This window comes from Castor canadensis, chromosome 7 (assembly GCF_047511655.1).
Source record: "Castor canadensis chromosome 7, mCasCan1.hap1v2, whole genome shotgun sequence".
In the NCBI taxonomy this organism is placed as follows: Eukaryota; Metazoa; Chordata; class Mammalia; order Rodentia; family Castoridae; genus Castor; species Castor canadensis.
This window is the reverse complement of record NC_133392.1, coordinates 29,246,140-29,262,400: the sequence shown is the minus strand read 5'-3', so window position 1 is coordinate 29,262,400 and position 16,261 is coordinate 29,246,140. Positions and strand designations below refer to the sequence as shown.

Here is a 16,261-nt window from a genome sequence, read left to right as displayed (position 1 = left end):
AAGTTTCCCCTCAACTGTACCTGGGGGAATGGGAAGACAGGATGGAGTTTTGAGTGATTGGTACCACCGCAGCTATTCCACTGTTTTCCTGTGTAACTGTCCCGGTGCCCAACCATTCCCCCTGAACCTGGTTCTCCCAGGGATTCAACCCAACTCTCATTACAGGACTAAGTCCAACCTTTTTTTTTTCGGTGGTACTGGGGCTTGAACTCGGGGCCTCATGCTTGCTAGGCTTGCTAGGCAGGCACTCTACCACTTGAACCACTCCACAAGCCCAGTTCAGTCCTTTTTCCAGGAAGAAATTTCCAGAGCTCTTTGGAGGCTGCAGGGAGCCAGGTGGAGGTCCAGACACCAAGAAGGAAAAAAAGAAGGTGGGAGAGCATGAAGGTGGCAGCAGCAAAAACTGTAGATTGTACCACTCATTTTCTTTAGATAATAGCTTGCCAGAATTGACAGAAACACAGCATTTCCTCAGGGGTTGGGACAATTCAGTGTTTACATTTGCAGCATCCCTCATCCCTCACTTAGTCCCTGCCAGTTTCCACTTTCTCTCCTCTCCCCTCTCCAGCCCTCCCCTTTGCCCTGGGCTGCCTATGCCAGCCAGTTCTGTACACCTTGCTCCTTGTTGGCAGTGGAAAAAAAGGTGTGTGAAGAAATATGGGACATAATCACCCACTGCTAGCTGTAACATTTAAATTCTCAGCTCAGGGAGATACATGCACAGTGAGGTTGAGCAAGGACAGCCATTGTACCTATAAAGCACAGTGAAGGTCTCTGAGCACAGTGCCCATAAGCAGGCTTTGGAGCAGAAGCTGCCTTCTGCCCCTACAGACTCCAACTCCACTCAGCAGCCTCAGCCCTGGGAAAGTCTTCCCAGCATCTGAGAACCAAAATGCCCGTGCATCTGCTGCAAGAGAAGGTGAGGTTCCAAGCAGTGACTCTGCTTCAGTATTGGCAGCTCAGGTTGGGCCTCTGGCAAACTGGTGGTGGGCAAGGGACTTGAGAGCTCCTGGGAGGACTCGCCATCTTTGTAAAGTTGTGCTGACCTCCGCTGTTTTGGAATGTGCACTGTAATTTGGGAACTTGATCCTCCCACTCTCTTTCTTAAACTGATTTTTTAAAACAATCAATATTACAGCATATTTAGTTACAGATCAAGTTGGTTTTAATTTGGGATTAACGAATGACCAGCCACCATTCTTCAAAACAGAAGAAAGCTCCTTTCCGGCAATTGCAGAACCCTGGGTTTTGTAAGATGGGAAGATGGAAACAATTTTTACAAAACTGATTGGTTAACATCCAGTTACTTCCAGCTACTTTTCGTTTAGGGCCAAAGTAGAATCTTAATTATGCTGACTCAAGTATACTGAAATCTCAGGTTTCCAAGAGAAAAGTGTTCTCTTTCAGGATCTATCTGCTTCCTTAAAGTCTCAGTTTGATGATGTGGCATTGAATATGAGTGACTCCATTTTGGTTTGTCTGATCTGTTGGGGACTAGTGCGGGAGCTCAGTCCAAAGCAATGGCCTCCATTAATTTTTGCTTAACAATTCCCTTCTTTTGAGTAGGATTCCACCAAGTGAGCGTGTAACCAAAATTTGAAACGTTAGCACCTCTCTCAGGCACCATCATTTAGGAGTTCTGGTCTCTGTACCTCATTCACAGGTCATGGTGCCCTTATGATTGTGCATTTCTTTGAGTTTTTGCTGTTCTGACTGGAATTAGACTAGCTGACGCTGCACTGATGTCTGCCTTTGACCACTTAAAACACTTGAGAGAATACAGTGCCTGGGAGAATAATGCCAAGAGTTTGGGGTATGACTCTTAACCAGGGTCCCTATGAATAAATCCAGCTCAAATCAAATAGACCAAGGAATGAGTTAGATAAGGAGCCTACCCATTTTAGCCAAGGAGTCTGTTTGTAAATTTCTTGCAACTGAGTCTCTATTCATCTACGTGCAGCAAGAAGTGACTATAGTCCCAGCACTCAGGAGGCTGAGGCAGGAGGATTGCAATTACAAGGCTAGCATTGTCTACATAGCGGGACCCTTTTCTCGAAGTAATAATAATTATTAATATTATAATGAAAATCACTAAAACACTGAAAATAAAAATTAAACATAGGTTTTTCACTTTCCTTTCCACCTCCATGACTAAAATGCACCAAGCAATTTATTGTCATTCTGCTCTTAGTTGGGTTTAGAGTTTTATGACCCTAAACATCTAGGTGATGACAAACTTGAGTGCCTCTTCAACCTAGGTTTAAAAAGTGTATACTCTAATTCTAATTAATGCTGACAATTCTGAAGATATTTCTGTTATTTTACTAACAATTATAAATGTAACTTGTTTGCCAAAGATTACCTCAAATCACAAGAACTGAAAGTGATTTGGGTTTGTTTCTATTTTTTAAGAGAATATTTGATTTAATTGCTTGTTTTTTCCTTAAGCCAATTAAATAGAGTTCCTTATAAGTTCTGGCAACTTATAAGGAGGTAGAAATCTACCATACATGCATAAGATACATACATACTTTTAAGATACATGTATCTTACTTAAACTTGTAGTCAGAAGCAGGTCTTACAACTTTCATTCAGATTTTTCCTCTGCCTCCTTCTAAATTGTTTTCTCCTTTCAACCTATCTTTCAACTTCTTCCTGTCTCATTGTTGCTACAATTTTTCGCCATTCAGCCATAAATTTGCACTACTGAGGGACTGACTATTGGGTGGAAATTTTACATCTCAAAGGCATGGAGAAAGAATGCAAGTTTTTTGTAAGAAAAACCTTATGGAATGTTTCCTCTTATCTAAGCTGTATTTTATTAGAGGCCATGGACATAATTTTAAGTTTGTTTGTCTCCAAAGCTGCTCTCTGTGGACAAAACATACATTTTTTTGGTAACATTGTATTTAATGCCTTTTCCTCTAACTTGGTCTTCAGGGTTTGCTCTGAAGAAAAGGTAACCCTGCTTTGACTGTACTATCAAGATTGGCACTCTCTTATGACAGCCCTGACCAGGAAGAGAATTATATCTGGTGTGTCTCTTGGGTGAGACCCACAGGGTGCAAAAAGAAAGGGGAATTTTCAAAAGTTAAGTTCACTTAGCTGTAGTACAGCTGTCCTTTCTTATCTATGGTCTCGTTTTCTGCAAGGTTCAATTACCTGTGGTTAACTATGTTCCTCAAATATTAAATGGAAAATTCTAAAAGTGAATAGTTCTGAAGGTTTACATTGTACACCATTCTCCATACTGTTATGAAATCTCTCACTATCTTAACCATGCTCCCTGGGAGAAGAATCCATACTTTGTCCAGCAAATTCACCTTGTATATGCTCTTTGCCTGTTAGTCATTTAGTTGCCAAATTGTTTATCAGGTCCACTGGTAAACTATCAGCACACGGCTTGATACTGTTTAGTATTATCCACAGCTTTGGGTATCCTGCGGGATCTTAGAAAATATCCCCTGTTGTAATCGCCATTCAATTCCAGTTTGGGTATGTTCTAGAAAAACCTCTGAGGCCTCGCTGTAGGCACCAGCCCTGTTTCTATCATAAAATCTGCCCCTGCCAATGACTGAACAGCCAATGCAAACCCCAAAGCTCAGTTCTTTCACAGCACAAATGAACCCTTGGAGTAGGGCCAAGGTCATATGTTTCCCATAGTCCAGTAACTCTAGATTCAAAAGCCAAAAAATACTGTGGGTGAATCTAATTAAGATATATTGAAGAACTTACATAAATGTCATAATGTACCCTTGTACAACTATGATATACTAACAATTAAAAAGACAGAGAACGTCCTTGTTATGCTGACTGGGATGCATTGGAAGCCATTCTTTCTGGAAGCACTTGGCTTTGGGGACTTAGCTGCTTCCTTAAAGCGGCAGTTTGATTTTGTGACACTTAGAATGAACGACTGCTTCTTGCATTGGTCTTATCTGTTGGGGTCTAGTGCAAGAATTTAATCCAGAACAATGTCCTCCCATAATTTTTCTCTAACAAGGGCCCCCAAATCCTGAGTTCGCTTGTACCACATAGATGTCTAGGTTACTTGTGTGTGAGAGTGACAGTTGAGAGCTCTAAAGAAAAACTGGTCATTTTTTTGTGAGTTGTACTGCCATTAATGGACAGAAATGTGGATTGTAGTTTGGGCATCTGGATCCCCAAATTTTGCTTCACGTGCTACACAGAAAAATCTTAACTTTCATGTATACATGCAGGGTTTCCCTTGTGAGCCGATAGGGGAACAAGTAGCTCATCCCTCTTTCCTTCTGCCCCTTTGCCTTGAGGCTTAACCCAAATGCATAGTTTCATTTCTGAAGACCTCCTCTTCCACCTAACACTAGCTAACCTGGGCACTGGGACAGGGTCTGAGGCTCTACTACACCCTTCCCCAGCTGCATTACAGAGCAAAGTGCCCTCTGCTGCCCACCAGACATCCAGTCTCTACTCCCTTCCCTTGCAGATCTCCAGCTCCTACACCACCACCACCAGCACCACAGCGCCTCCCTCTGGGGGCCTGCAGAATGGAGGAGAAAAGTTGGAAAAAACCATTGATGACTTGGGAGAAGACATCCGCCCTGAAATGAAAGAAGACATCCATGACCCCAGCTACCAGGATGAGGAGGGCCCCCCGCCCAAGCTTGAGTATGTCTGGAGAAACATCATCCTTATGGGTCTGCTGCACGTGGGAGCCCTGTATGGGCTCACACTGGTTCCCACCTGCAAGTTCTACACCTGGCTCTGGGGTAAGCAGCTTCCCTTGCCCTGAGCAAGTACGCAGCATTCTCCCTGCTCTGTATTGAGGTAGAGTCTCACCCAGGACATTGGTGCTTTCTGTCCAGGTTTCCCAGGCATTTCTGCTTGGTTCCTGGGAGGTTGAAAGGGCTGGGAATAGAGCTTGGTGGAATTGGGATGCAGGAGTTCCAGCTCTGAGGGCCCCTTAATATGGGTGTTGGGAAGCGAATCCTAAGACAATGTGCAGGGTACAATGAGAGTGAGACCTGTGGCAGACAGGCAGCTATTCCTGACAGAGCTTTCTATTTGTGACCTACCTGCTACCCCCAGGTAGGTCTTCTGAGTTTAGCACATACCAGGCAACAAAACGTTCTTAGAATGAAATAAAGTTGCAAAAATTTTTCATGTTCCATCGTCCATCCTGCCTGCTCCTGCCCCTCTCTCCTGATGCCATAAAGTGGCAAGGACCCAGCACTTTCTAACACCAGTCCTCCCCGGTGTTAGAAGCCAAAGCTCCTTGGCAGGGCCAGCCAAGCCAGAGAATACACCCTTGACCAGCCCCAGCCTTCAAACTGCTATAATGAGAGAGACAGTTACCACTTCGTCTTGCTGTGCCCCAGCTCAGCTTATCAGGGATCCATGGGTGTGGGCTGTGTCCATGTATGTGCCTTGCAGGCAGTTTCACCTCTGCCTCCTGAAGTTGAATCAGGAGAGGGAAGCAGGGAACTCTAATGGCCCAGGGCCCACTTGCTACTCTGCGAGGGGACAGTGAGCCCAGAGTCCCTCTCCAGAGGACAGCAGGAGAAGTGCCAGAGCCGCCTCAGGTGTGGGTAGTTTCTGGAAGATTTTTTGAAGGGCCGTTAGGCAGGCATTAAGCTTTCTGCCCTTGACTTCTTACCTCTTATAGATGGTAGGACCTGGTTCCTTCAGCTTTGTCTTAACAAAATCCTCCCAATGTCCAGGGAAATGCCTGAGAAGATCCCTTTTTTCAGGATTTGGAAGCAAGTGGACACTTGCAGGTGAATTTGCAGGACTGGGAATGTCGTGTTCCTTTTATTACATGATTTCATCACTGCCTGTGAAGCATATAGTGGGAGCAGGCCAGGTGCAGGAGGCTGACTCATCTGCACACCTGGAAGGGTTGTTCCTGGGGGTGGGGGGAGAAGCACTTTGGTTCACTCAGGTCCTACGAACCAGAGAGTTTGAGATACAGCCTGTCTCTTAGCAATGAAATTGAATGCTATCGCATTCAATGCTAAGAAACTTCCCTGACCACCCCTTCTCCCCAGGAGGGGAGTCATCACAACAGTTTCATCACTGGCAAGCCCCTTCCAGCCTGTACACTCCCTGTAGCCCTCACCGGTCCAGACTGCCTGTTCTTGGTGACCCTAAGAAATGTGCAGGGTGCTGGGTGTGTAGCTCAAGTGGTAGAGCACCTGTCTAACAGGCACTAGGCCCTGAGTTAATCACTAGTACATCCCCTCCAAAAAAGAAAAATGTGCAGAGAGCAGATTGCCTTCCCCAAAACCAAGGCTGTGCTGGCTACATTTTGCTGACCTGCCCTTGGGGGTGTGCTATGACTTTGGACAGAAACTTGGCACACACAGCTTGGATGGTGACTTATTTTCCTCCTGCCCTAGGCCATTTGGTGGGTGGCTTAGCTGACAGAATGACCATTGTGAAATGTGGATTTCCATACTATTCTGTCTTAAGGAACAAGAAGGGCACAGTTCTCAGCTTGGGCATCTCCTCCCACCTGTAGACTTCCTGAGCTTTTCCTGTTTTATCCCAAAGTAAAGTGCAAACTTAGCAACTAGTTCAATGGCATCATTTTTGACTTGGCAATTTTGAGAAGCTTCTTTGTCATTTTGGAGCTTCACAGGGCAGGACTGAAGAGATCCTCTGACATCTCTGATGGCCTGAAGGACAAAAACCACTCCAAACCCACTTTTGAGGGCAAACCTATGAACTGTAACTTAACTATCAAGGTGGACACTAACAGTCCTTCTTTGTGGACAAAGAATGAATCTAAATGACCTGAACCAAGAGGTGTTGGGTAAAACAGGCACCAGACTTCCTGGGTCTAGTCCCATGTTAATATGGTAACCCAGGCACCAATGATCCAGGGTCTTCTGAGGTGTGAAACCAATGACTGAGGCTGGAGGCTTTTGCTTTGCCCAAAGCCCTTTCTTTCCTCACGGTGATTGTGGACCCTGGTTGTAGTGTTGTTTTCCCAGGTACAGGTGTGGTCAGATACTATCTGTGGGATGAAGATTCTACTCACCACATGGCCATGTAACCAGAAAGCCCTGGCCTCAATTCCAATTTATAATTTACAAACGAGAGCAGAGTTTGGAGGAAAAGGAAATAAAGTTTATTATTCATCAGATGAACAGGAGGGCAGAGAGAGTCAATCTGTCAAAGCACTGTCATTCCACTTCTGAGAGAAAATGTCTGTCTTTTAAAAGGGAGTTCAAGGACTCAGCTTGACTATGTGATGAAATGCATGACCACAATAACTGCTGGCCTTAGTTTTGCAGATGTCCAGTGCCACATCTCCGAAGCTGCATTTCTTGGCTGACAGGTCTACTGCTCTGGCAATCAGAAAGAGATAAGGAGTAGAAGACTGCCTGACTAAACTAAAGTGCAAAGAGTATTAACCTTGGACTCTCCAGCATGTAGACAAAAGGATAAGATATCAGTTTAATTAACACACAGAGTAATCTTGCCAGCAAGTAAGCTGGCTACACCAAAAGTTTTTCCCTTTTGTAGTCCTGATTACATTTTTTTCACAGTCCAATTATTCCTTCCATTTTTATGGGAAAGAGGCATTGCATCATTTAACAGCTCCCCCTGGGCCAAGTAAGGAGTCAGTGCTCCTCAGCAAAAGCAGTTTTTTAGTCCCTGTTATAGTCAGAGGCCATAAATCACCTTGGGCTTCATCCCAGCTCTGAGGAAATATGACCAGAACTTTCCTTTGGGACAAATGCTAACTCTGTGGTTCCAGATGAAGAAACAAGATGGGGAGGGGAGGGGAAGAGGCTGTTTTAGGAATCTATTATCTCTGTCTGCAGAAGAATAGGGGACAATTTAAACATGGTATTGTCTCTCACTGAAACTAAGTTCTGTAACCACTAAGGAACCCTTGTTTCCAACTGCCCCATAGGACTGAGACATTGTTCACAGTTTCCTCCAAGGTCTCAGCCACTCCCTCCTAGTGCTGCTAAACAAAGGAATAAATGGGTACACTCATACCCTCTTTCCCATTAAAAGATCATGAATGGGACTTCCTTAGCCTGTAGTCCTCCAGACAATGAGGCAGGACAATGTTAGGTGCTCCATTGACAGGAAGTAGATGATAGAACTTGAACCTGAACAGATTCTTGACAGAATCTTCAAACCATGACTATACCTTTACTAGCCCTGTGATCTGGATAAACACAGCCTCTCACTTCATCCTCACCTGTGACATGCAGTATTAATAGCACCACCCTGTTCAAGACTTTAGAGTGGATAGGAGGAAATTAACATTCATGGTAAAGTTGAGCAACTGCAAATATGGCTGTGTGGAGTGCTGACTACCCAGATAGGGCCACGTTGCCAGCAACAATATTGAAATGTGTTTGTACTAATTGGTAAGTAGTCATAGCTCTGTGTCCCATGAGTCCCCGCCTACTTGAAGCTCCCTCAACTGAGGAGTACCCAGATTGCTGTGTCTACTAACTTCAGAGCATCATTGCCTATGGATCCTAAACTCTGGGCGAGTGGTATACTACTCTAAACACCTTATAGAAGAGTAGCTAAAGTCAAAAGAGTCTTTTTTTTTTTTTTAGTGGTGGTACTGGAGTGTGAAGTCAGGGCCTCACACTTGCTAGGCAGGTGCTCTGCCACTTGAACTATTCTGCCAGTCCTGTCAAAGGAGATAGGACCTGAGATAATGTTCCTGTAGTCTGACAATGACAAGTGGCACAGTGGTGAGAGCCTATTCCCTCTCCTGCCTTTCTGCCTCCTTGCTCCTGGGACTCCTTAGAGTATCTCTATTCCTAGATGGAGAGGCTGGGAGGTGTCATTATTTTTTCAAGTGGTAAAATCTATGAGGCCTCTGAGACCAATGCATCTGAGAGACAGATAGGACCCACTGCAAGAGGACAGAAGCAAATTAACTCATGCACCCTTAGTCTGATATCGGCTAAAAGCATGTTTGCTTCCACACCACCTGTGTGCTCTTGCAGCAGCTGCTGCAGCTTAAACTCCTGAAGTCCTTCAGACAAGATGATGGGGACCCCACTGTTAGCCACCCCCAGAAAATCCATAAAAGCTTGCCTCTCTGCATTTGATCAGAGCACAGGCTGGTCCTCTCCCTGGTCAGTGCTGATTTCTGTCCACTTGTAGGCCAAAGCCCTATGCAAACCTTGCCTGTGTTCCTACACAGTTGGTTCAGGCTCATTTCTATCCTTTCCATGTCCAAAGATCCCACCTTCAGTAACATCACCCCATGCCTAGAAAACACAGAGACTATGGCATCAAGAAAGTGACCCTAACATGTTTTCCCAAATAGAACTAGTTTCTTGTGACTCCTTCACTGTCTTCTCCTGCAGTGTATTTATACTCCATACTCAGTGGCCTGGGCATCACAGCAGGGGCTCATCGCCTGTGGAGCCACCGGACTTACAAAGCCCGGCTGCCCCTGCGGGTCTTCCTCATCATCGCCGACACCATGGCACTCCAGGTAAGAAGCTGGCACAACCCAGCTCTTGTTTCTGTACCCTATGGATGACCCAGGGCAAAGTAGAGGGGCTCAATGCCTGGAGCAGAACCCAGGCCCTTTCCAGTCTCTATGGTCACCTCAAGTCAATGCTAGGTGCTGAAGTCCACACACCATGGGATACTTCAGAGTCACTGGAAAGGGAAATAGGTGGTAAATAGGAAGGACTTCCGAGATAAAGGTCATTTTTCATCCCAAGGTCCCTGTAGTATCACACACTGTGGCCGTTATAGTCCTTCAGCATAAAGGACCGTGGTGCAAGAGCCAGACACTGACCTTAATTTCCTGGATAGTCAATGAACATTAAACTCATGCTTTAAGGTGACTGCCTTAGGCTCCACAACAAGAAGACCAAATAGTCAGGAAGTCTATTGTAGCAGAAAATAAGAGCAAACGCTTCTATGGCAATATGTGCTTAGCTACATTAACTCAAACCTTCAATCAGTTTAGGAGGTAGTCCTATTATTCTGCTGTTTTTACAGATGAGGAAATAGAGGTTGCATAAGCCAGAATCATCGTCCTACCTGGGGCAGCCCATGCTGGCAAAGTCAGCCTTTGAGGTTGCTTGAGACACAAGTTCATACCAGTGACAGAATGAAGGGAATTGGTGAAGGGAACTCTCATTGCTATTAGCTTTTAGCTTGTAGCAATGGCCACAAGACAGCTTGTGTTGTGAGGTTCAGCTTGGAGAAACAGGAAAACAGGACCCCAGTTTGTTCCCTTTGTCTGGTAATCTCTGAGGCACTTAGCACATGTGCATTATCATCTGGGCCCTGACACTTTTTGCCCTGATGCTTTTGTTATCCTTGTGGGGCAAAGGGAAGGAAGAAGCATGTCAGTACGTTTTTAAAGGGATGGGAGAGTGGAAATGGGCTCATGGTCATGTGTTAAATGCTGGCCTTGTTCTTGATTTGGGTACCTGTCATGTGGAAAGGCATCATGATGGAGTTCCTGAAGCTTTATCCACAGGCCAGCACCCCAGGATCCCAAGACCACCTGCCCTGTAGTCTCTGTGCTCAGGGAGTAGGCACCCCACGAGTACCCTGCCTCACATTCCTTGATGAGGAACCACCATGTTCTTTGCTAATGAAACTATGAGCGCTGTGCTTTACTCCCTTCTCCCCACCACACGACCTTCAGGAAGCAGCAGTGCTAGTCCTGTGCTCTGGGACTGGAAGTTGCTTTTCCACATAAGCTCCAGGGGCAAGTGCTCAGAAGAGGGCAGGTACCCCTGCCTCCTTTGGAGCCAGTCTAAAAATCTATGAGGTTGGGCTGAGAGTCTTGGCCCTTGCAGACATCTGGGCATTGTGGAATCCTCCCTAGAGGGTGTCTCTCCTCAGGTCTGAGTTGCTCTTCTCTTTCCCTCCAGAACGATGTGTATGAATGGGCCAGAGACCACCGTGCCCACCACAAGTTCTCAGAAACACACGCTGATCCTCACAATTCCTATCATGGCTTTTTCTTTTCTCACGTGGGTTGGCTGCTGGTGCGCAAACACCCAGCTGTCAAAGAGAAAGGTGGTTTGCTGGACATGTCTGACCTCAAAGCTGAGAAACTGGTGATGTTCCAGAGGAAGTGAGTGAAGGGAGAATGGAGCTGGGGTTGAGACACTGAGAATGTGGGGTTGGGGTCTCCTCTTCTCTTAGAACTTATAAAATAATAGCTGAGTGAGTTACTGGATTGTTGTGTTGAAAAAATCATGACTGCAAACTTCATTTTTTAATGGTTTTAGGGTGATAGGCAAGTTTATTGTTCTGTTCCTTTCTGAATATTTGAAAGAAACCAATTAAATGCAACAAATGTTACCTGATCTAGCACTGTGATGTACACAAAAACTAATGTGGGTGAGTTGTTATCTTGAAGGAGTTTTTAGCTTGTTGTAATGGAAGGGTAAGGCAAGTACCTAAAAATACTATCTGTATCAGAGACATAGAAAGAGGAGGGGGTGCCTAAGTGGGGAAACAAAGTATCCATGTATAGAACCTGTCCCAAGTATGCAGGGACAGTGCAAACAGAAAGCATGGAGTGAGCTAAAGCATGCAGCATATTCCTGAAACACAGTCCTTCTGCTTAAAGTACAGGGTGTGATTGGAGGATGGACTGCAAAGATAGACTGAATTAGGAATAATGAACTCAGTAACAGAAAACCACTAAATGTTTCTTGTGCACCATGTGGCACAGTCAGAGGTGTACTTTGGAGAGTCCACTCTCAGGACAGGTGAAAAGTATCACTGAGCCAGAGAGGTGAGAGGCAGGGATACAAGTTAGATGGTAGGGATTATCCAGGCCAAGGAATCAATGGCAAAAATGGGAAGCAGTTGGATGTAGGAAATGACAGTGACATAAAAACAGGTCACATAACTACTGAGGGATACAGGCAACCAATTCCCTAGGAATGTCAATGGTCTGTTTTACATGACACTGCCTGTTTGATCAACATGGCCTTGTGCTCTTGTGATAAACCATAGTGCATTTAGAATCAGGAGGTGGTGTTCTGATCCATACTCCGCTCATTCTTAATGGGGTAAACCTAGGATTGTCGTTTAATATGTCCATATTGCCGATCTAAAAATTGATATAATGCTTGTGTTCAAAGATTTTCTACCCCATTCCCACCTGATTCTTTTTGCCCCCTGTGTTCACAATGTAGTGAGAAAGACAGAGCCCAACCCAGACAATTCAGATAGGCTTGAATGTCCTGTCTGCAGGGTCTCAGTATGTCTTCTCTCATGTAGGTACTACAAACCTGCTTCTCTGTTGATGTGCTTCATCCTGCCAACACTGGTGCCTTGGTATTGTTGGGGTGAAACTTTTCAACACAGTTTGTATGTTGGTGCTTTCCTGCGAAATACCGTAGTGCTCAATATCACCTGGCTGGTGAACAGTGTCTCACACACCTGTGGATATCGCCCCTATGACAAGAACATTAACCCTGGAGAGAATGCTCTGATTTCACTGTTAACTTTGGGTAAGTCAGGAACACACATCACGAACACATCTAATAGTCTGCTGATTAGGGTATTCGCGTAGGAGCTATAAAGTCCAGGTGATTGTTTTTATTATGTCTTTGCGTCTCAGTTTGTCTACCTTAAAACTTGAGACATTATACTAGAACACAGTATGAGAGCAAGACTTACATAAATAGAAATAAATGAAAAAATATACCGCTTTTAGTTCCTGGGTCCTGAGCTATCTCCAAATGCTTTGTATTTTGAGCCCCTTTATGTTTGCCTTTTTCCAGTCACCCCGGGGCTGGGCTGCAGTCGTTCTTCAGCCAGAAGCATAAATACAACAGTAGAAGGAGAGGACAGTAAGCCTAGTTTTTTATTTTTAGTCATGCTATATAACATGAAGAAAAAATAACTGACTTAGTTCAATGAACTTCAAGTTTGCCATTCTGGAAGAGTTTTTTTTTTTTAATCTCACTGCCATGGTTTCATGAATCACAACCCCATTTCCTTTTAGGCATCTCTACCATAGTGCGTGTTCTTACTTAGACCTATGTTTGAAACAAACCACTAACACTGTACAATTCTGAGATTTTTGATTGAAACAAAAAATCTGGACTGAGATGTTTCCTATAATGTAAATGGAGCTATAATTAGGTTCCCCGGTACTAGCCACTTTATCACTACTGTTCAAAGTGTCTGCCACCCTTTTACTTTGTCCCTGTTTTCATTCTCTTCATCACACCTGCTCTTTCCTCTATCCTCCTTGCCCTTTGCTTTCCTCCAACTGTTTCCTGACAAGCTAACTTTTTGCTTCTTGAATTACCACTCACAGCCATATGGTCATCTTCCCTGACAAAGCAGACCTTCCTCTAAGCCTGTGTCACACTGTCTTTTGCTGCACCAGTTGTCACACATAAGCCTTGTTTTCATGTTTCTCTCCCTTGTCTATCTCTGTGCTTCATGCTATTTTCAAACTGCACTATGAAAGCCTTGAGTGGAAATTAGCAACCTCTGTCATCACCCTTAGCCCGGGTCTTATGCCATCCCCTTCTGAGTTCACACTGTGAGCTACTCAGTGACAGAGGAGCACACAACCATGAGAAGCCCCAGCTGGAGTCATTTCCTCAGGAAATTTCTTCCCGTGCTGTATGCATATCATTCCTGCTCTACCTGGGGATATTTTTAACTTCAAAGAGACAATGAACTCACTCACTAGCTGTTCTTTATGATAACCTAATAAGGCTTAATGTTGTTACTGTTGAAATAAATTAGAAAAAGTCCTGCCAAGAGTTAGCAAACTGGACCTTCCAAATATTTGCCTATTATAGTAATTGTCCTGAAATCAGAATACATTTATTCTCCTTCCAGTCAAAGTGAAATGTGCATCCTAAGAACTGTCAGAAATTCAGAGGTTATAGGGAATCTGTAACCTTTTTCAGATGAGTGCTGTTTTATCAGCACCTTCTCAACTCAAGGGTCAAAATTGAGATAATTAGAAGCCAGAGAAGTTTACTGTGAACCAGCAGTGACTGAGGGAACTCTGTTTCCTGATTAGGTCTCCTTTTCCTCTTTTGGTTGCTGCTGCCCATTTGTTGGAACTGCCCAGCCTCACAGGGAGCACCAGTGCCATGGGAAAAGGCGTGCTACTTCCTCACTGCTGTTTTTCTGGACCCACCCCAGTCCTGAAGGCATGCACACAATCACAGAGCCTGTAGGGTCTCAGACCAGCACTGACTGAGCTGTGGCATTTTCCAATGTAAAGTGTTTTCCCACAGAGTCAGCTTCTCCCTTTAGCCTTAGGTTTTCTTCCAAAAGGCTCTTGGACACCATGCGCAGGATCTCTAGATCATGCTTGAGATGACTCTGAGGTCGTCTATTTGCTTCAGAGTAGAAGACACTGGGTTCATCCATTCATTCAATAACAACAGGTTTCTCTGTGGCTTGAGGAACCTACCAGGCAAGAGGTGTGCACAGATGAAGCAGCAATCCATCCAGCTCCCTAACTGCTCTCCTTGCTGTTGTTCCAGGCGAGGGATTCCACAACTACCACCACTCCTTCCCTCAGGACTACTCTGCCAGTGAGTACCGCTGGAGCCTCAACTTCACCACATTCTTCATCGACTGCATGGCTGCCATTGGTCTGGCTTATGACCGGAAGAAAGTGTCCAAGGCTGCCATCTTGGCCAGGATTAAAAGAACTGGAGATGGAAGCTACAAGAGTGGCTGAGATTGGGTTGTCTTGTTCCAAAAGCCAGCTGGGCAGATGTTTAATGTTCTATGATTAACAACTGAGTTATGCTACCAGGATAGTGAAGCTTAACCCATTCTAGTACAGTATTCTTGTAAAATGCTCAAGTATTGAAAAGCAACTCTCCTTTATGATGCTAAGTGATATTCTTATCTTTTTTCTCTTGTATTCTCATTGTCCTTTTAATTTCTTTGTTGTTCCCATCACCTTTCCCTGTGTCTCCCTCCTTATATCTCATTGAAGCAGCTGGTCATTCATATGTCTGTATTCGCCTTTGAAAGCATAGCAACTTTCTAAATCCCAGTGGTTGAGGTCTTTGTCCCAGATAACTATTTCCTTGAGATCTCCTGAGCTTAGATATAGTTGGCTCAAGTTATAGATGCAATAAAGTCATCTTTGAACTTCCTGTTTTCATGAGCCCATGCTTTGCTAGACGGAAGGGGAAAAGAATTTTATTTGCACAGAGTTTGCAAAGCAGGTAAATGATGAGGGGAGAAATCAACATGCAGGGTATGATTCCTAAATAAGGATTGTGGTGAAATGAGCAACAAGGAAGCCCTTTGTGACATCAGAACCAACGGCCTGCCAAGTGAAGAGATGGAGCCCCTCCACACATGAGGCTTCCTTTCTCCCAACTGAGCAGATGATGGTCATGGAGCTTGGTGACATTAGAACACAACTGCAGGTCTCAGTGCATCACTATTCTTTGGGTAAAAGTAGTCTCTGGTAGGCAAAGAGTTTATTTTTCTTTATAATAAGAGCTCATATTTCCTCTCATTGTAATAAGATTGCTATGACATTTCCAAAAATTCAAAGCAAGAAGAGTTTTAGGGGCCTGGCACAGTGGGTCACACCTGTAATCCCAGCTACTTAGTAGGAAATGACCAGGAGGATTGTGGTTGGAGTCCAGGCATAGCAAAAAGTTATTAAGCCCCTATCTTAACAAAGAAGCCTGGAATGGTAATGTATACCTGTAACCCCACCTACAAGGGAGGTATAGGCAGGAGGATCATGGTCTAATTCCACTCCAAGGCAATTATCTAGACCCTACCTAAAAAATAAATCAAAGGACAATGGACAGAGGATTGAACTCAAGGTGTAGAGCACTCACAAAGCAAGTGGGAAGCGTTGAGTTCAAACCACAGTACTGCAACATATATATATGGTTTTACAAGGTGAAGTTCGGTCACCTAGAATATATCTAGACATTCATACTTTGCTTGGATTCTGAAAATGTTTCAGAGTACTTAGCTCTTCAATTGCTGATCCCCGAGGAAACTTGAAACAGAGAAGGAACTAGTTCTTGAGTTCAGACTCAGCAGCATACCAAGCCAACACATTAAACTGCTCCACATAGCATGTGAGTGGATCTGAGTTGCTAATTCATCCCACCTCCTTGCAGAAGAGGGAGAGGTTGAGAGGCCATGTCTGTTTGCAGATCTGAAGAGGTATCTTTTCAAGAGAAAGGCTCTCAAACACAACCAGGGGATTCAGAAGTTATTTAGTAACCTATCTGGTGTCCTAAGCTATCTCACTTTATTAGTCCCAATTGCTCCTTGG

The 16,261-nt window shown here is 44.5% G+C and overlaps 1 protein-coding gene and 1 long non-coding RNA gene across 2 annotated transcripts in view; one reads left to right on the top strand and one right to left on the bottom strand.

Annotated features, from left to right (window-relative positions):
• LOC141424760 (uncharacterized) overlaps positions 1-6,143 on the bottom strand; it is a 38,728-nt gene extending 32,585 nt beyond the window's left edge. Inside the window, exon 1 of the long non-coding RNA XR_012449658.1 lies at positions 5,636-6,143. This is a non-coding gene — a long non-coding RNA (uncharacterized lncRNA). The remainder of the gene's footprint in view (positions 1-5,635) is intronic.
• LOC109702759 (acyl-CoA desaturase 1-like) lies at positions 700-15,107 on the top strand. Its single transcript, XM_074078525.1, has 6 exons — positions 700-919; positions 4,466-4,748; positions 9,336-9,466; positions 10,872-11,077; positions 12,238-12,470; positions 14,481-15,107. Exons 1-6 carry the CDS (start codon positions 893-895, stop codon positions 14,678-14,680), a joined length of 1,080 nt encoding a protein of 359 aa, XP_073934626.1. The 5' UTR covers positions 700-892; the 3' UTR covers positions 14,681-15,107.
• The last annotated feature ends 1,154 nt before the right edge of the window (positions 15,108-16,261 follow it).